This window comes from Macrotis lagotis, chromosome 1 (assembly GCF_037893015.1).
Source record: "Macrotis lagotis isolate mMagLag1 chromosome 1, bilby.v1.9.chrom.fasta, whole genome shotgun sequence".
In the NCBI taxonomy this organism is placed as follows: domain Eukaryota; kingdom Metazoa; phylum Chordata; class Mammalia; order Peramelemorphia; family Peramelidae; genus Macrotis; species Macrotis lagotis.
The window spans coordinates 278735479-278756703 of record NC_133658.1 but is presented as its reverse complement, the minus strand read 5'-3'; the positions used below and the strand labels follow the sequence as shown (position 1 = coordinate 278756703).

Here is a 21225-nt window from a genome sequence, read left to right as displayed (position 1 = left end):
AATTTCTAATGACAGGAAGAGGGGTCCTTTGTCCATTTTTGAGAGGTATGATGAAGAATGTCTCTAGTATCAATGCATTGTCCTCTTCATTCTTGCTGCAACAAGTACTAGAGAACCTAATGTTCCTTTTTCCATGGGTACCTGCCCTCCTGTCCCGTGAAAAATTAGCAAGACAGTGTGGTATGAGCTGCTCATCCTGGGGCTGAAGGGCAGGAGAGCACCAGTCCAGTCCCTTTAGTGCCTGATAAGGAAAGGAAGGAGAATGAGCACCTCCCCTAGCCCCTTGTGTGCCTTCTCCTTAGGGTTTCTCTGCCCCAGTTTATGACCTGATTGCCTCTGCTTGAGGCCACTATCCTCAAGGACATCTGGGGAAGGGGCCCCAGCAGGACCTTGCGCAATTAAGACCCAGGTTCTGCCTTCACCTTGCTTGCTCCACCCATTTACTCAACTTTTGGTATTTTCTGAAACCCAGGAGACTTAGACTAGGGATTTTTTTTCTCTAAATTCCATGATGGACTGTAAAATAAGGTTAGGGTTACCTGGGAAAAACTAGCCCACATTTGTTTTTAAATGTTTTATTAATATCTTTTTGTTTTTATACCACAGTTATTTCCTGATAACCACCACCACTCCTGAAATCCACCTTTGTAAAAGACTACTTGTCATCTCTGTCTAGTGTAGGAAATTGTTTCTTCATCTATTCTCCGGGACAGATTTCGCAATTAACATAAAACTGCCTTTAAATGTAGACACTGCTCACATGGTCCTCCTGGTTCTAAGTCTTCCTATGCTTTTCTAAATTCCTCGAATTTGTGGCACAATATTACTCCAATATATTCATTTGCTGCAGTTTATCCTATCCTCTTTCCAGTCAGGGGTACTCACTTGGTTTCCAGTTATTTGCTACTGCAAAGTATTGATATGAATATTTGGATATATTTGGGACCTTTCTGCCTTGGATCTCCTTGACCTATAATGCTTAGTAATGGAATCTATGCACAGAAACAGTTTAGTGACTTTTCCTCACATAATTCCAAACTTTAATAGAATTGCACAGATTTGCGTTCATAAATATGAGTTCAAAGGATATGAATAGTCCTAGAATTGATACCAACAAACATAAATGCTCCAATTTTAATAATAGAAATACAAGTTACGGGGCAGCTAGGTGGCGTAGTGGATAAAGCACCGGCCCTGAAGTCAGGAGTACCTGGGTTCAAATCTGGTCTCAGACACTTAATAATTACCTAGCTGTGTGGCCTTGGGCAAGCTACTTAACCCTGTTTGCCTTGGAAAAACCTAAAAAAAAAAAAAAATACAAGTTAAAACAACTCCAAGGTCATTCCTCACATTTTATATTAGAATGTAAATAAAGATAAAAAGTAGAAATAGACAAGTTTACAAGGCTGTGAAAAGATAAATACATCTTTATAGCATGAACAAATCCACCTTTTTAATGGATTGGAGAAATCCCAGATAGTGTGAGAGCAGAGGTACAGGCTCCTTAAGAATAGAATAATCAAGAGGCAGCTAGGTAGCATAATGGATAGAGCACTTTGGAGTCAGGAGGACCTGAGCTCAAATTGTGACCTCAGACACATAATTGCCTAGCTGTGTAACCTTGGGCAAGTCACTTAACCTCATTGCCTTAAAAAAAAATAAAATGAAAAAAATTATATAGCATTTTTTTAAAAAGTCAAGAATAGAATAATCAAATCATAAATAAATATATAGACCTTAGGGATTATCTGGTACATCCCTCACTGTATATACAAGGTCCAGATAGGAGAAGTAACATCCCAGACCATGTGGGGGTGGCAAAAATCTAGACTAGAAACCAGGCTTCTCATTCTCAATTTGTTCTCCCTTCACTCATGAAACAGCACATGAGGTGCCACCTATTTATCTTGAATGAGATGATCAATTTTTTTCAAGGGACCAGAAGTAGGAGAATGAATTGGGCAAAAGCCAAACTGATTGCTCCATCAATCTTGTCTTCTGCTCTAGTGACTTCCCTTCACTCTGCCAATGGATACCAAGCTCCCTCCTTTGCCAATTATGCCCCAGTTGCTCAACCTGCAATCTCTAGCCAATTCCAGCTTCAAGCCACTAATGCTTTTCTGCTCATTTGGAGCACTCCTACTGCTGCTCATCTCTTTTCACCTAAGTATGTTGGATGTGCTTCATCTAAGAGGCCAATAACCCACAAGGTTGTCTTTTGTATTTATTGCTGTCTTTGAGGGTCTGACTTCTAGCATCTTTCCAATGGTTGATTGATTGTTCATGGTCTTTCAACACTGGGCCTAAGGGCAGAGCCAAGTTTGTTTTTTCATGTGTTAGACTGAGTACCATTGATTACATACCTGAGGATGGAGCCTACCGTTCCTTCCTTACCTCAGGTGTTCTCTATCAGGGAAGTACTTAGCCCTGGCTCCTCTTTTCTAAGTACTCAGTGCACCTTTCTGACTAGCCCACATTAGGGTGTGGCAGGGAAAAAGGCTAAGGTATTTCTGGAAGTTTGTAGCCTGCCATGTGGGATGCAGGGATCATTGCAAGCTCAAGCTTAAGTGACCCACCTCCCCCACATCTCATGGGGCCCACGGGGCACATCCCTCCCCTCACTGGAATGCATTTTATAGCCCCGTTGTCAGTGTTGGCTTGAGGACTCAGGAAAGGGGGGGAGTTAGGGAGTCCTCAGAAATACTGCATCCCTGGGATTAGCACTGTGTAGCAACAGTTAACTGATAACTGGGGCAAAGTCCCCCGACTTGGGCTTTCCAAGCTCTACCTGCTCTCTGGTCATTGCGTAGTCTGTCCTCCTTCCTGACTTCTCTCATCTTCTTTCTCTCCTCCTCTGCCCTCCTTTCTTTTGCCACAATACTCTCTACTCTGCCACCAGTCCTCCCCTAACAATTTCCCCAGTCCCCCAGAGACTATGTACCTGCTCCTTTTCCTCCTCTTCCTGGCCCCATTTTCAGGTGAGTTGTCAGGGGAGTCTGTTCCCTGCTAGAGAATTGGGGAAGGGGGGGAGATGTGGGGTGTAGATACTTCCAAGAGGAGCAATGAAGACAGTTCTTCACTCAGAAGCTTGACCTGGTGTTTTGGAGCCGGTATGTGTCTCTTGACTGGAAAGGGTGGGAAGGGGAGCCAGAACTGCTCCTCTGCTGTTACTGTTCCTCTGCTCCCAATCAACAGATAAGACACTTAGGGAAGCTAAAGGGAGCTCTGTCTAGCAAGATGGAGAGATGATCCTGGCTGGGATTATCTCACTTCCATGACTATCCTTCTCCAATGCTCAAAATGCTCAACAGTCCCAGGACCCCTCCTGAGGAAGAGGACCTTATTTGGACCTTATGAGAGCATCCTCTAGTTGGGGGAAGATAGCCTCCCTTGCTCATCTGCTTCCTTGAGCAGATCCTATCAGTTATAGAACTTGACTCCCAGGAGTGGCTAGGTGGCACAGTGGATAGAGTACTGGTCCTAGAGTCAGGAGTACCTGAGTTCAAATCCAGCTTCATACACTGAATAATTACCTAGTTTGGGCAAGCCACTTAACCCCATTGCCTTGTAAAAACCTAAAAAAAAAAACTTGACTCCCCATCCTTTGCCTTGAAATGTTCTGAGATCTCTCCTTACCTGGTTTGGATTCCCCAAAACCTGTATTTGAACCCCTCCTTGTATGAGGAATCCTTAATGCTGAGGTCTTAGAAAGGTAGAATTCCTAGATCCTGTTCTCATTTCTCTCTGGGGTCCAAGAAGAACTCATTCCTAGTTCCATGTTCCAATTTGCCTCCCTAAAAGTAAGCATTGGTACATCAAACCTTTTTATAGACCAGGAAAATCTACTCTTTCAGTGTCCCTTTCCTTATGTTTCCTAGGTCTGGGAGTTTTCATAGGAGACTGACAGTTAATAGGTCTCAAACCTGGAAGGGCATCACGCAAACTTCTCTCAAGGAAGATCCTCATTCATATATATACATATATATACATATATATATATGTATATATATATACACACCTTCTGCCTCTGCTCCTAATTCCAGTTTCAAAAAGGGATAGAATAGGAGAAAGGTGAAAGGGAATCCAGAACTTTCCTCCATTTCTCTCTCCTCCAGCTCATTTACTTGTTTAATTTGTACTAGCAAGTGACAGTGCAAGCCCCAGGAAGACCATCTGCAATTTCATGTGTGACTTGTGGGACTGTTCTGATGAAAATCAGTGTGGTGAGAGATACTGCCAATGGCCCTCCTCTTCCACCCTCCCCTTTACAGAAGAGGCTCCAAACTCATTGTTCTCCCTACCCTGTCCCTTCCCTAGTCTCTACTCTGGTCTTTGCTTCCAAAGGAAGGCATAGGACCCCAAAGGGATTACTGGTCTTGCACCAAGGGAAGAAAAAAAGAAGTTGTAGGTTCCCACCCCAATATACTTGTGGTCCTATTAGAAGCTAAGAGAACATTACTTTGCCAAAGCATCCTACCTGGGCACCTCTGAGCCTGGCATTGGAGGGAAAATAGTTATAGTCACCACCACTCCCTATCAAAGTCCCAGAATCCCCTCCTGAGGAAGAAGGCCTCATTTGGACCTTAGGAGATATTTCCCTTGCTTATCTGCTTTCTTGAGCAGATCCTATCAGTTGTGGAACTTAGACACATAGTACCTCATTGTGGATAATTCACATGATTCCCTTCCCTTGCCCTTGTAATGTTCAGAGATCCTGCCTAGGTTCTCTGGGGAGTCTGGTTTGACATAACTCCCTGGGCATCCCAAGGTTACCACCGAGAGTCTTCTTCCCTGCGTGCCCCTTTCACCTGTGACTTTGAAAAAGACACCTGTGGCTGGCAAGACATCAGTACTTCTGGCTACAGCTGGCTCCGGGACCATGCAGGGTCGACATTCGGAAGTCCAGAATTCAACTCAGACCACACATTTGGCACCGACTTGGGTGAGATCCGGAGAAGTGTCTTTCCCCCATCCCTGAGATCCTCCTCCTCCTCTGTCCTGAGTCTGGTCCTCTTTTTCCCAGGCTGGTATATGGTTGTAGGCACCCACAAAGGAAAGGAACCAGCCACAGCTGCCTTGCGCTCCCCTGTCCTCCATGAGGCAGCCCCAACCTGTGAAATAAGACTCTGGTATCATGGAAATATGCAAGGTAAGAGGCCACCAATCTCACCTAGTCTTACTCTGCCTCCCATTCTCCTCCATCCTCTCTCTTCCCAAACACTAACTTTGCTTCCTTCCTCAGAATTCCCAGAGACTTCTATGCCTTGGTTACTCCCTCATACAACACTATACAACCCTAGGCTGGAGGAAGTGTTCCAAGGATTGGGAGTTTCAAGGGAGAGTTTGGGAGGTGGTTGGAAGTTTCAGAAAGAACTACCTAGGGAAGAGTTCCCATAAGAGAATTAAGAAAACTTTGAGTGAATTGCTTGAGAATCCTCAGGAAAAAGAACTCATTTTTTTTCAGTATACACATTTACTGATCCTTCCTGTCTAGAGATGAATAAATAATACCCTGTTCATGGCCTCAGGAAGCTCACAGTCTAGGAGAACTGGAAGGGCACTTGGATACAGATGTGTTTTTCTTATTTTTATTAATTAAAAAAATAACTTAAAAGAAAGACAAAGGTATTAGAGAATTGAGCCTTGGGGTAAGATGATTGTTTATGTGTGTGTGTGTGTGTGTGTGTGTGTGTGTGTGTGTGTGTGTGTGTGTCTAGTCAAGGAGACTAGACAAGTCTCAGGGACTCAAGAAAAATCTGGAAGGAAGTTCCTAAGCCCATTCTTTGCCCTTGTAGATGTGGCTGATCTTCGAATAGAACTAACACACAACTCAGAGACACTCATACTGTGGCAAAGCTTAGGACAATTGGGAGGAAGTGGCTGGCAAGAGTTGGTGGTGGCCACAGGCCGGGTTAAGGGAGATTTCTGGGTAAGCTGTGACCAAGAGAGAAAGATTTTAATATATGGAGGAAGTCTGGGGGGCGGTGGGGGGAAGACCCTCTGACATTTCCCCCTGCCCTGTTTCTCTAGGTCACTATCTCTGCTACACGAAATGCCACACATAGAGGGGCTGTGGCCCTGGATGATGTGGAATTTTGGAACTGCGGTCTCCCTTGTAAAATCTTGTTCCTCCCCCTTCTCCCTAAGGCCTTATCCCAGGTCCCTGGGTCATCAATAGCCATCCCTAGATCACAGTTTCCCCTTAGAAAAGGGATACACTACAAGGAGGGGGATCTCAGACCTGCCCACCTTCCCACAATATTATTTTAAAGCACACTTAGAATTCACAGGGATTCCTGGGCAACCTTTATTCCCTTAAGTGATTTTTCCTAATCTGAATCCCTCCTGACCTGTGGCTCCAGGACCACTGAACTAAGCCTCTCTTCTTTGGCTCAGCCCCTCAGAACATCTGTACCAGAAACGAACACCACTGTAACAACTATGCCTGTGTGGCACTTACTGAGCTGTGTGATGGGGAAGACAACTGTGGGGATGCCTCTGATGAGGACCAAGTCTCCTGCGGTGAGGGAAACAATAGGAAGGGGATGATGTGGCAGGGTGAGCGGAGAAACAGTGGAGGAGAGGAGCAGGATGTTCCCTGAGCCCTTCCTTCCCATCTGCAGTTGACCAGAAAGTAACAGATTTTGAGAATGGTCTGGGAGAATGGACAAACACTACAGGGTGGGTGATAATGCAAGCTTCCGAAGCCTCTGCAGCCTCAGCTGAGCCAATCCGGGACCACAGCAAGAATAGCGCATCAGGTAAGACTGGGAGCAGAGGTAGGGGGCAGTAACTGTAGTGGGTAGCTTAAACTCATACTTCAGGGGCTGCTTCCAGAAAAGGGAGCTCCTACCTCCCCTAGCACACTCTTCCACCCTGTCTTGTCCTCCCAGTTCTTTTCTTGCTTCCATTGCCTCCTGAAACCTCATTTGTCTCCTAACAACCTCTCCACCCTCCTTTCACTCCATTCCATAACAAAGGACAAAAGCCAACCAAATCTCTCCACCTTTTCACATCCTTGCTCCAGGCTCTTTCCTACTCTCCAAGGCTGATCAAGGAACTCCTGCTGTCCTGATTAGCCCTGAGTTCCATCCTTCAAGTATGAACAGCTGTTTGGTAAGTCAATCATGGCCTAGGAGGCATATGGAAGGGGATGCTGTGGAGAAACAGGGATAGCATTTATCAGGTCCCAATACTAAAGACCCAAATCCACCCGGACCCATCATCAAAATCAAGCAAGAGAGGGTAAGCATCCTCTCCCTAGACTGACTTCCATCTTCACCACTCTCTAGTTCACCTTCTATTACTACCTTCATGGCTCTGAAGCTGGAAGCCTAGTATTGTACCTGCAGAGTCAGGACCCTGGCTCACCCCAGACAGATATCTTACGGATTCGCCAAGGGGAGCTGGGAGCTACCTGGGTCCGGGACAAGGTCACCATCTACAGCAAGCATCCCTTCCGGGTAAGTGGGCTCATGGCCTCTGATGTTGGTAGAAGACTGGTCTGGGGACAGGAAGAATTCTGCTCTTGCAGATAGCATCAAATGTCTGAATCAACAAGGAATTCCAATCCTATCACACTTTTTTGAAGGCCTTGTTAGGGACAGGTTCCTGAAGCACTAAGCACACTACATCATAGAAGTTTGTGAAGGGGAACCTGGTGTTCCCTGGAGCCTGTCAGGTTTAGGACATGCAGTTTAGGGAACATGGTCAGATATTCCATTTTCAAATATTTAAGCAGACCCTACTTTCAGAAGTTTCCTACTTTTACATCAACCTTAAACTTTCAGTTCTCTGCTGAGCTCACCAGGGTGTGTCTACTGGACATTTTCAACTGGATATCCCATAATCATCTCAAGCTCAACATATCCAATGTTCACCTCTCTCCCTAATCTCCCTACTTTTGTCAAGGACACCATCATTCTCATCACCCAAGTGCCAATCCTCACCCAAGTCATCCTCAATTCTTTACTCCCCACCATGCCCACCCCCCCCACAAACAATCAGTTGCCCCATCTTGTCAATAGCACCTCTACCAAATTTCCTGTCCTTCCCCTTCTTTCTACTCTTATGTCCACTTCCCTAGCCCAGCTCTTCATTACTTCTTGACCAAACTATTACCTTAGCCTTCTAATTGGTTTAATTGGTCTAACTGTTCTCTCTGACTTTCCTCCGAGCATGTCAGTCACTTGGCTCAAAAAAAACTCCAAAACTCCAAAAAACTCCAAAAAAAACTCCAAAACTCCTATTATCTCTAAGAAGTATTGTCTACATATTTAGTTGGCAGTTAAAACCCTTCCCAATCTAGCTACAGCTCACCTGCCCAGACTTATTCCTCTTTACCTCAAGCATCCTCTATGGCCCTGCCAAACAGACCTATTTGCTATTCCTGATAAACAGCTTCTCTTCTTCCACCTCCATCTCTGCATAGTCTAGCCTCATTGTCTGCAGTACAATCTTTCTTCTCACGTCCACCTCTACTACACGAGGTCTTTCTTGATCCTCTGAGCTTCTAGTATCCCCTCCCTGCCCCTGGGTCCACTGTTACTTTGTATTTACCTTGGACATATTTGGACTTATGCTTTGTTTCCCTCAGTGGAAAAGAAAGTTCTTTGAGGGCAGGACTTTTGTTTTTGTCTTTGGATTTTCAGTATCTAGCACAGTTCCTTACATATTATAAAACAACTTAATAAATATTCATTGATTGAAGGTTTTAAAAAAAGTTTTTCTTAGGAACAGAAGAAGCAGCACTATGTGGGAGGGATGTATCCTGGATTTGGGAACTGAGCTCCCCTTCACCCCCCAACAGATCCTCCTGAAGGCAAACACTGGACCTGGAGGGGTCGTGGGTCTTGATGATCTGATCCTAAGCCAACACTGCAAACAAGTGTCCAGTAAGTGACCCTCCCACCCTCATACCTTCTGCAATTATTCAGCATCTGCCCTGAGCTCCCTTGCACTTCTTCCCTTTCCTACCCCAAAGAGAGCTCCAGGAATTCTAGGGGGCTGGGGGCTCAAGGGGCTGGGCCCCACTTGCTTTTGTTGGGCCCACCCAGATAGCCCTTTTTATCTCCCAGATGCCTCTGCTACTGGAACTTTGCCAGGCATGCCCCAGCACCTCCAGCAGCTCACCAAAATTGGCTCCAGGACTCAGACTGACAATGTCTGTGATCCTGGTCATTTCTCCTGTGGTGAATTGTGTCTCCCTATGGACCAGTTATGTGACTTTGTATCCCAGTGTGCTGGAGATGAGGATGAAGAAAACTGTGGTAAAGAGAATGTCCTGAGCAGGGGAAGGACCTGTTGGCCCTCTCTCCAAGCCCATACCCTCCTTTTCTAGGCTTTCTGACTGACCTAACTGAGGGAGAGAGGGGTGGTCATCAAGGGTCTGAGTGGGTAGATAAGGGATGTGTATGAGGTGGGGGGCCAGGGCAGGGGATGTTCTCTGAGTGCACCATAGGGACAACCCAAGAAGGGGAGTACATGGGGCTGTGATCTGAGGAGTTTGCTTGATTCCAGGTGAAACAAACTTTGAGTCGGGCCCTGGGGGCTGGGAGGATGCCAGTGTGGGTCACCTACAGTGGCAGAGGCTCAGTGTTCAGGACAGCTCTGACCCCAGGACCGATGCTGAAGGCAATGAAGCTGGTAAGGTTCTTTCCCTGCCCTCCCCCAGGAATGGCATCCCTTTTCCTGATGGCTCCCCCACTCTGGGTTTCAGTGACCCCCACCCCCCCGCTCTTAGAGTGTTCCCTGCTTCTTCTAGCCCTCTTCTAACCTAGAGGACTCAAAGTAGGAGGTTGAGTCCATGAGCAGGGATTCCATGAGTTGGAAGGAAATATTTCTGATTGGGGGGGGGCTACATTAAAAGGGGATTGTTTCTTTTCTCAGGACGCTTTCTGTCGGTGCAGAGAGCATGGGGTCAGCTGATGGGAGTGGCCAGGGCACGTACCCCTATTCTAGGCCCATCTGGCCCAGGTTGTACCCTCAAGATGGCCTATTACCTTCAGGGCCACCCCCAAGGTACTTTTCCATCCTTCTTCCCATTTTCAATTCACTTCTAACCTGGACTCTCTGCCAAGTCAGCTCAGAATATGGATCATCTGTGAACTTCTCCATACTTGAGTTTCTACCCCTAAAGTTGTCACCAATCTCCACTTCTCCTTACCTCCTAGAACAAACTCTTCCCTTCACTCTTAGTTCCTGGATGTTCACTGCAGGAGGATACCAAAAACAATTTGGATTTCCATCTGTCTACAGGGTTCCTGGAACTCCGGGTGATAGAGGAGGGCACCCACAAGTTGGCCTGGAATATTCAGAGAAATGGCAATGGCACATGGACATGGGTGACAGTGCCACTTGGAGAAAGAATGAGGCCTTTCCAGGTACCCAGAGATGCCACTAGATGAGAAAGTCTAAGGACACTGGAAACAATTAACTTGGAGGAAGGAAAACTTCAGGGATCACCAAGATAATTCAGTACAGTTCCCTCATTCTGTAGATGAGGAAAGTGAATGTGAGATTGTGATTTGATCAAAAAAGAAAACCAGATCTTATAGTTTCAAATGCATGACTCTTTCTACAACACCATGTTGCCACCTAAGGTAGAAGCATCTTCAAGAATCTGTAAGACTGTCATGGTGAAGAGGTATTTGATTTGTACTTGTTTCCAAAAAAGGAAGAGTCAGGGAAGATGAGTACATAAAGGTAGATTTTCATCTTGAGATGACCTCATGAAAGCAACCAGAGGACAGAGGAACCTCTTGGGAGCCCTCCGAATTTGGGACGATGTGACATGATTGCTTGTGTGAATATGTGTGGCTTGACCATAAGTATCTATTACAGTGGAAAATTTCTTTTCTATGAGGGTGGAGGTGGTAGTTTAGTGAACAGTCATAGGTATGCAAAAGAAAAGAGATAAAGAGAAAATCAATAAAACATATTAAGGACTCACAGAAGAAAACACAAGAAACATGCAAAGGAGAACACAAATAGAATAATGAATTTAAATTATATATTTTTTAAAAGTAAACTAGTCGGGGTGGCTAGGTAGCATAGTGGATAAAGCACCGGCCCTGGAGTCAGGAGTACCTGGGTTCAAATCCGGTCTCAGACACTTAATAATTACCTAGCTGTGTGGCCTTGGGCAAGCTACTTAACCCCATTGCCTTGCAAAAACTTAAAAAAATAAAAAAGTAAACTAGTTGCAAGAATTCAGTTTCTTATACAATCTTCTTTCTTGCTCTTCTTTGAATAATAATAGATAACATTTATAGAGAGAGTGCCTTAATATTTGCAAAGTACTTCATATATACTATCTCATTTGAGTCTCACACCAGCTCTATAAAGGAACTGTTATTATTGGCATATCCACTATTATATTGTTATATCATATTACATCATATCATATATTATGTCATATCATATAGCATTTTATATTGTCAACAGGGCAGTACAGTTGGATAGAGTGTTGAACCCACAGTTCAAATCCAGATAGGCACTCACACACAAAGTGTATGATGCTAGGCAAATGACTACCTCTGTCTCAGTTCTACATCTTTAAAAAAGGAATTAATAGAACCTAACACATTTTTCTGGCACATTGTAAACACTAATTCTTGTCCTGTTTCCCTTCTCATCATTCCATTTTACAGATGAGAAAGTTAAGACTTAAAAGAGGTAAAAATGACTTGCCCAGGGCCACATAGGTACTAAGTAACTGAAATGAATTGGAATTTAGATCCTCCTCCCTCTCTGCACTATGCTCCTTAGTTGCCTCTATTGAAAGATTTGTTTGTTGATTATTAATAAGACAGCTAAAACAAAAAGCAAACCAACTCATTGAGTTTTGTGAAGCAGGGTAACTGCTACAGCTGCAACTTAAGAGTCACTTCTAGAGATCTCCCTGAGGTAAAGGAGACACAAATCTCTGACCCAGAGATGGTCCCTTCATTTATTTTTTTCTCCTTTTTTTTCTATCCTGCCCTCCAACATGAACACCAAATCTCCTTCAGCTGGAACTCTTGGGGATGATGGATTTGAACATCCCAGGGACAAAAGGGATCGCAATAGATGACATAACTTTTGTGAATTGTGACCCTGCTGTGACCACAGAGAAAGACACAGGTATCCATAATGGATAATAGTCTATGACTTCTCCCCTCTCCACCCACCCACATTCTCCAACTGCTACTGAAGATCTACCCTTGGAAACCTCTTCCTGGAACCCCGATCCTAAAGAGCATTTCCCAGTAACAGGCCCCTGGATAGGAGACAGGGATGTTTAATGGGGGAAAGGGTGCTCCCCTCTAGTTTTGCCTAAATGAGAAACAAATCAATTGGGGGGTATCCCCCCACTATAAGTCTAGCTGGTGGTGGGTAGGATTTGCCTCTCCACAGCCTACTTCTCTTCTTCCTATGGGATAGAACTCTCCTGTAACTTTGAACGGGACTCCTGTGGCTGGTATCCTGAGCATAGAACTGATGCTTTGTGGCAAAGGGCATCAATGCAAGGCCCAGGCTATGACCATACCACCGGTCAAGGTAAGGTTAAGATGTTTGGATCCTCTCTGCTTGAAGGAAACCTGTGGACAAGGAGAAGAAGACAGGGAGAGAAGAGAGACAGGAAGGGATGGGGTAAAGATAAAAGTAGGAGTGGGGAAGGGATTACTCCCCCCAAGCACTCCTGTCTCTCTATAGGTCACTTCATGTATTTGGATCCTACAATGCCTCCTGCCCGAGGAAAAGGTGCCCGCCTTCTCACAGCCCTTCAGCTTCCCCCGGCTCACAATGAATGTCTCTCTTTCTGGTACCATCTTTATGGGCCCCAAATTGGTGAGCAGTCCTATGAAGAAGAGGGGATTCTCAGGCAAGGGATGGCTCATTTGAACTGGGTCTGAACAATCAGTAGGTCTGGGAGAAGCACAGAAGCAAAGTAAATGCTAGAGGACCCTCATTTGGAGGGTTTGTCTAGATCCCTGCTTGGCTAATGGGATCCTTATCACCTCTCCAGGGACACTAAGCCTGACACTAAAAAGAGTTGGAGAGGCTGATATGCCCTTGTGGACACGGACAGGCACTCAAGGCAACCAATGGCAGCAGGCCTGGGCCACCCTCTCCCACACTCCAGACTCTGTTGCCAAGTACCACGTGAGATTCTGACTGCTCTTCTAGCCTCTTGGAAAGCTCTCTACCCCTAACCCCATGGGAAGTTCAATCCCAGACAATCAGACAACCTTTATTCAACAATAATAATCGAGGGGGTAGCTAGGTAACACACTGGATAGAGAACCGGCCTTGGAGTCAGGAGTACCTGGGTTCAAATCTGGTCTCAGACACTTAATTACCTAACTGTGTGGCCTTGGGCAAGCCACTTAACCCCATTGCCTTGAAAAATCTAAAAAAAAAAACTCCAATAATAATCGATGTGCCAGTCAACCTGTTGGCTATTAATACAAATAAGGCAAAAATAGCCCTTTCCTTCCAGGAGCTCAGATTCTATTGAGGGAAACAACATGGGGAGACTTGGGGAAGAAGGTAGAAAGCCAAGTTTGTCATTGCGAGAGTCAAAGATGAGAGGAGCTTGGGCTTCAGACCTAGTGCCCATCATTGAGATGGGAATTCCTAGCTGGATCCTGAAATAGTTCCTTAGTAATTCCCTGGACTGTAAACCTTCAAACATCACTTTCTGTCCTCTAGTTGGTGTTTGAGGCTCACCGGAATGGGTACCATGGCAGCATCGCATTGGATGACATTACCATGCGACCGGGTCCCTGCTGGGCTCCTCAACGCTGTTCCTTTGAAAACTCTGCCTGTGGATTCTTATCTAGTGGGCAAGGAGCTTGGCAACGACAGGGCAATGCCACTGGCAGAACCATAAAGGGTCCTCGTACAGATCATACTACAGAGACTCCTGAAGGTGACTGGGGATCAGGAGTAAAACCATAGTGGTCATTGGGAGAGGCCTTGAAAAGATACTGGGAAGAATGGGGTGGGTCCAAAGATGCCCTGATTCAGAAAAAAGGACTGATATGGGGTAAGTACTGGGATACCCAGGGGGAATTGCTGATATGGGTCGGACACTCTCCCACAGGGCACTACATGATAGTGGACACAAGCCCCAGTGCCCTGCCCCAGAGCCAGACAGCCTTCCTGACCTCTGAAGAATATTTGCCCCTTCCCCAGCCTGGATGCTTGACTTTCTGGTATCATCTGAGTCTCCAGAATCCAGGTGAGGAAGATACCTTAGAATATGGGAATCAGGGGGACAACCTGTAAGGAATAGTGTAGGAATATCTCCCTCTCCAATTCTACCCCCACCCCCTCAGAAAAGTGAAAGAAACCTTTTACCAGGTTCCCTGAAGGGTCAGATGTTTTAAGCAAATTTCTAACTTGTTCCATGACCCAGTGAACTTTCTCTGAGAGTCCCAGAGTTTGGAGAAAGGATTCCAAACCCACAGGAGAGGGGAAAGTTGTTGACCCTGCTTTGCCCTATTCCTCCACTTCCCACTGCGGCTTTTCCAGGCACACTCCGTGTCCATGTGGAAGAAGACAAGAGACGTCAGGTATTCAGTGTGAGTGCCCATGGTGGCTTCACCTGGAGACTGGGAAGTGTGGATGTCCAACCTGAGAAAGCATGGAAGGTGAGTAAATAGGGCAGGGATGCAGGAATTCTCCCATCAATCTTTTCTGAGGCATGGAGTGTTCAATGAGGGGAGCTTGCTTTTCTTGGACCTATCCATCTTGGGTGTCAACTAGACCCCTTACCCTGACACCTGCTGTAACCCCATTCTCCAGGTGGTATTTGAGGCAGTTGGAGCTGGGATGGAGCACACATACATTGCTGTGGATGATCTGCACCTAAAGAATGGGCCCTGCCCTCAACCAGGTAGAAGTCCAGAATACCTTTGGACTTGGGAAAGGTGGGTGGGAGGGGGGATTAGAACCTTTAAGGTAGAGTCCAAGGTCATGTAGGGTACCAGGCCACAATACTACAAGAAATAAGGAATCTCACTTATACAGCATTAATTTGGCAGAATGCTTACAAATCTTTTTCTTTTTGTGTGGAGCAATAGAACAAAGTGACTTGCCCAAGGTCACGCAGCTAGTATGTGTCAAGTGTCTAAGGCTGGTTTTGAACTCAGGACTCCTGAATCCAGGGTCAATGCTCTATGCACTGTGCCACCTAGCTGGCCCCCTTTATAAATCTTTTTTACCCAATTTCCTTTGGAAAGGACTCAGAACAGATTTTTCTCCCCAGCTGCTGGGTCTGAGTGCCTCTGGGGATGCTCTCTCTGACCTGGTATATTAGGGATGAGAATGATGGGAAGGATGAGATAATAATAGGGATAGGGATAGTGTTGACAGTGATTGGAATAATGATGATGATACAAGTGGGGGCCACTTCTAGGGTCCTGTGACTTTGAATTGGACATGTGCAGTTGGAGTCACACACCTTGGCCAGGTCTAGGGGGCTATAGCTGGGACTGGGGCAGTGGTGCCATACCCTCCAGGTACCCCCAACCCTCTGTGGATCACACCCTGGGCACTGAAACTGGTGAGTACTATGCTTTCAAGGGGAAATGAAAGTGAAGATGATATATTGTATTCTTAGAGGAGTATCCAGGGTAGGGGGTTGCAGCTGCTCATTCTTGGTGGCTAGAAGTCCTGGCTGAGGTTCTCCTAATTCCACCTTGTATCTGGGTCCAGAGAAGTGTGTGCCCTAGCCTGTGACCCCAATTTCATCTCCATCCCCACCCTGGAAAAATCTAATGCTGCTGTTCCTATCTTCCCTTTCCAACTATCCCTAACACTTTCTAAGAAAATCCTCCAGGGAAATAGGTGCAGTACCTAGGCTAGGAGTGGGAGTGACCTTCAGGTTCACTTAAGAGAGGGATGATGGGCACAGCTGTTGAGGGATTACCAGATATAATTCAATATAACTTCTGTGGGGACCAGAGGGTATATTGACCTTTAAGATCCTGTCAATGGTGTAGTAACCCCTTGGGTACCCAAGTGGAGACATCCAATCATCTTTTGGATCAGGATCACCCCCTCTGGGAGGGGTACCCCAAACCCCACTCTCTCTGGGCCTGCGCAATGAGGGAGGTAGTTTGGAATCTCCTTTCAAGGGCCCAGCTCTTTCTCTGGTTTCCAGGTCACTTTGCCTTCTTCGACACCAGTGTTCTGGGCCCTGGAGGTAGGGCGGCCTGGCTGCGAAGTGAGCCTCTTCCCCCTACTCCCACGGGTGGTTCCTGTCTTCGATTCTGGTATCACATGGGCTTTCCAGAGCATTTCTGTGAGTGGATTCTGTATTCAAGTCTGACTAAGAAAGGAGGGTAGAAAGAGTAGGAAGAGAAGGGAAGAGCTAATTACCTGCGGAGGGAAACAAAGAAGGATGTGTTTATGAGAAAGAAAGGCAGTAGGGTGAGATAGTGGTCAAGAGCCTTGGAGGCAACCTCAGCCTCTCGTGGTCAGGTAGGGCTGCCTTGGCTGAAGGTAGGATAAAAGGACTGGGGGCCTAGCAGACAGGTCTCCTAACCCCAGTCACTGGTGACTTACAGACAAAGGTGAACTGAAAGTCCTCCTAATTAGCTCACAGGGTCTGCTGACCTTGTGGAGCACTGGGGGATATCTTCGCAACCAGTGGCTTGAAGGACATGTCCAAGTGACAAGCCCAGTGGAATTTCAGGTAAGAATGGAAGTTGAAGGGATGGGGAGGCTATGTGATAAGGCAGTCCTCTGTCCACTGTGACCTTGGCTCTTCTATCCTTGGTAGATTGTGTTTGAGGCTACCCTGGGGGGCCAGCCTGTGCTGGGCCCCATTGCACTAGATGACATCATGTACCAGACAGGGCAGAGCTGTAAGCCACCCGTGCCTGCTAGAGGTAAGATGGGGGATCATGGAAGCATAGATCTCCCTAAGCAGATCAGTGGGCTAATGCCCCCAGCCCTTAGGAGAGGTCACATATAGCACAGTGATCTGTGATCTCAGTTCATATCTGTGATCTAATACAAAAGAGCCATTCTCAGCTAACTCTCATTCCTTTCTTTTCCTGTCGTGGAAACTTAGGAAGCTGTGACTTAATTTAAAACTAGAACCAAGAGGGAGATATCTTCAGATTAGTGTCACTTTACCACATTACAAATTGAGGCCTAGGACAGGGCAGACACTTGCCAAGCATCCCATAGGTGGTTCCTTTGCTTTTAATGCATTTACTCTTGAAACAGAAGTCAGCTTGGTGTCTGTCAGTAGCTTCCAGGACTGGTTTCCCAATTTCTTAGAAATTTGCCATCTTTGGGAACCTTGGGTCTTCTCATTACTTGCCTTTATAAGTTAGGCTTTATTGGTGAGGGAAAGTCTATCCCTCCCCTGCTTTGGGGGTACAATAGCATGTCTCAAAAAAAGGGTGAAAATATTTGCAGACCTAGAGAGGTTTAGACAGAGGTATTATAACACTGGGCTGGTTCTCAGCTCTAAGAGAGGAAAGAACAGACCTTGCTTCAAGGTGGAGCTCTATAAGAAACAGCTCAAGTCATTTCCTTCAATAGGGAATGGGATTTAAGAGGACTATAGTCTCCAGCAATGGGCAACTTAGCTGAGTTGAGACTGTGGCAAGGAGGATTCCAGGACAGATGTGGGTTCCAGAAAGTTAAAAGCCTTAAATGCAGAAGGGCTCCTGGATTTCAGCCCTTCGTGATCATGGAAGTTCCCTTCATATTCTTCTCCACCTACAGAGGAATCCTCAAAATCTGCAACAATCCCTGTGGTGACAGCCACCCTTTTGATTGCTCTGATCCTGGGGTTGCTTGTCTTTGGTGTATGGCACCAGCTGAGTAAAGGGCAGATCAAGAAGACCACTTCATCTGGCTTTGATAATGTTGTTTTCAACTCGGTAAGAATCTCCCATATGGGGACAGCCAAGTGGCAAAGTGGAATAGAGAACCGGCCCTGGAGTCAGGAGGACCCTACTTAATAATTACCTAGCTGTGTGGCCTTGGGCAAGTCACTTAACCCCACTGCCTTGCAAAAAAGTCTCCCACATTGGAATTTGTGAAAGTCAGGGGAGGAACTGGAACCAAGAATACTGACTTCTCTTTCCCTCTATTCAAGGGGAGGTTTGACCTCTAATCTTTATGTTTACTTTGACTAAACCACTTCTCTTTGAGCTCTGGTTTCCCAAAGTTGTAAAGTAGAAGGTGTGGAAGGAATAGAAAGTATATACATTTGTCTAATCACAGAATGACATCATAGAAAAAGCACTGATTTAAGTTACTAAACCTGCATAAATCCGGGGCTGTGGCTGCTACTTGTTACCTTGAGCTAAGCCCATGTTCTCATCTATATAATGGTTTTTCAACTCTAGATCTATGATCCTAAAACATGGAAGATGTTTGTATTGAAATTGGGTGAATAGAGCATTTTCACCTAGTTTTTGATGTTATTGGATGAATGTGTCTTTACAAAGTTGCATGATATCAGGAGGAAAGTCAGTGGAAGATCCAGTATTTAGTTCCAAACAAAATGACTTCCACACCTGAAGACAGACCTTGTGGGTTTTGTCCAAGATTATATATTAGACCTCCTTGGGTATTCTTACACAGATCTCTGTGGTAATAATATTGTTGAGTCATGTCCAACTCTTCATGAACCTATTGGGATTTTCTTGGCAGAGATACCAGAAAAATATGTCATTTCTTTCTCCAATTCATTTTACAAATGGGGAAACTGAAGCAACAGGACTAAGTGACTTGCCCAGGGACACACAGCTATTAAATGTCTGAGATTGCATTTGAACTCAGAAATATGAGTCTTCTTGATTTCAGGTTCAGCACGTTATGCATTAACCTGAATGCTAATCATAGAGTTTATTAAAAATAACTCAACCCTTTCCATTTCAGGATCATGTCACCCTGCCCACAGTAATAAGTGACCAGTAGACCATCCAGATAAAATTCAGGACCTTATGTCTAGTCTCCTGACTGAGATACTCAGAGGGGAAAAAAAAAATCACCCACCATTTGTGCTGTAACTTCAACTTCAGGTACAGGAGAAAACCAAGAGAGGCCCTGATGGGACATAAGACTCTCTCACCCAGGCTAGAGGTGCTCAGGATAACAGGCAGTATGCACCACCACAGCTGCATGAAAAATATTTAATGTAAATGTAAACCACTGGAAATTCATTCCTGTTGACAACTATTTCCTATACAAGGCAACCTCCCTCTTAGTTTTGAACTGAGAGTTGACTGAGTGGGAAGATGGACCTTCTTGTTCTTGCGAATAAATGCACTTAGTTGTGTCGAGTTCTTCAATTCTGCAGAAATTCATCATTAATCAGTGAGAATATCACAGAAAGTTTGGTGAAAGACACTATGTTAATATTTCCTAATCAACAAAATAAAAACACCCACTTTCCATCACACTGTAGATACTTAGGCAGGAGATCTCTGGACCTAGACTTGAGCATTGAGAAACTGGATGATGCTTGTCCTGGTGACAACCTTTTTACCCATCTGTTGGCAGGCTTATGAAGTGATCCCTAAGACAGGGGATTTTGTATATTATTTTGTATGATAGGAAGCTGAATTAGGAAACTTAACAAGGGGAACAGAGATCCAAGTAAGCAGGCCTGGGAAAAAAAGCACTTTGGTATTAGACCACACTAAACCATACAAAACAGCAAGAGGAAAAGACCAAAAGAACATGGTGGGTTTACAAGCACTAAGGAATTTTTTTTCAAAGACAAAAGAATAAATAAAAATAAATATGATACAAAGGTGTAATACGATTATACAAATCAGTTCTTTTCCCCTATCCATCCTTGGTCAGATCCTTATTTCTCTTTTTAAGAGCAGTGCAAAGAAGATGCAAAAATTACAGGGAATTAGGAGAGGAAGAAAAAAGCTCAGCCTAGGATACAGACTTGATTTAGAAAGGCAAAAATTCAGTTTAGAAAAAATAAGAGGGGCAACATTCTACCATCAAAGATTTTGAGAGTCCGTCCAGCAGAAGTGTTCAGTAGCTTCTTTCCTGTTCCTCTACTGGTACATGAAAACCTGAGAGACACCAGTTACCCACACCAAGACAAAGAAAAATCCCCAAAACATTTTTTTGGGACTTTGGTTCAGTAAGAGGGAGAAAAAAGCCAGTAAGAAACCATGAAAATGGATGGAGCTTAAAATATCTGGGATCCCTCCCTGCTACTGAATGCCAGTTCAGCTAAGCTTAGTCCATTAGGATGGTCCAGGCATTTTGCTCTTTGAACACTAAAGGGCAATCCCAACACAACAACCCTTTCTAGCTAGTGGCAAATTGTACTGAATGATATGTGAGATCTTTCAATTCTGACATCCACTGCTGAATTACATTTTATGTCCTTTGTATTTGTCCTTAATCCTAAATATCTTCAACTTTATTTGGGAAGGTATATAATGACCAATACAATACCATAAAGTGGGTTGTAACACTTTCTGCAGCCTAACTATTTATTACTTTGCACTAGATGTATAAATTAAAATTTAAATCACTGGCTAGAATGAAGTCTCAAATTTCTTTTCAAATACATATCTCTGCTTTCAGGGTCTGAGACTTATGGTTAAACCAAAAAGAAGTAATCATTGCTTACAGAGACTTGAAGAAAAAAAAAATTTTCTTCCTACTCCATTTAGAACATGCAGTATATGTACAAGTGTAATGATGTTTTATTTTTTGGACCTTTACTCTCAAAGAAGACCCGGAAAGTGATGCCATGACAGGCATGAGAATTGGATTTTAGTGAGGGAGGCTGTGCTAAGTCACCAACTTCACTTTCTCCTCTAGATCCATCTGGGCTCAGCGGCCAGATAAGAATCAGGATGTCTGGAGATGGCTCTGGAGGCAAGAAATTAGTGTTAAGTGACTTGCCCAAGGCCACACAGCTATTAAGTGTCAAGTGTTGGAGGATGGATTTGAACTCCTGTCCTCCTGACTCCACGGTCAGTGCTCTAGTTGCCTGACAGGGTAATGTAAATTCATCTGGAAGGGGAGAACAGTTGTTCTTATACACATATCATATTACCTCCTACCAGAAAAGATTTATCTGAGCAGAAAAGTTTTGAAGATCAAAACAGGTTATATTCTTGGCAGATATCTGGATCCATCACCTTAAAAACTTGGGCCATTCTAAACAGGCTGTGGTGTAGGATTGTAAATAATACTACTGTGCTATTATAAGAAATGATGAGCAGG

General features: G+C 44.9%; 1 protein-coding gene across 1 annotated transcript; it reads left to right on the top strand.

Annotated features, from left to right (window-relative positions):
- The first annotated feature begins 2935 nt into the window (after positions 1-2935).
- On the top strand, positions 2936-19733 carry MAMDC4 (MAM domain containing 4). Its single transcript, XM_074192607.1, has 28 exons — positions 2936-2978; positions 4769-4942; positions 5024-5149; positions 5796-5929; positions 6031-6115; positions 6397-6522; positions 6624-6761; positions 7028-7116; positions 7293-7463; positions 8810-8894; positions 9078-9269; positions 9520-9645; positions 9889-10020; positions 10258-10382; positions 12012-12123; positions 12424-12540; positions 12697-12831; positions 13010-13146; positions 13696-13915; positions 14090-14227; positions 14521-14639; positions 14794-14884; positions 15407-15553; positions 16154-16294; positions 16560-16687; positions 16775-16883; positions 17734-17891; positions 18898-19733. Exons 1-28 carry the CDS (start codon positions 2936-2938, stop codon positions 18934-18936), a joined length of 3537 nt encoding a protein of 1178 aa, XP_074048708.1. The 3' UTR covers positions 18937-19733.
- The last annotated feature ends 1492 nt before the right edge of the window (positions 19734-21225 follow it).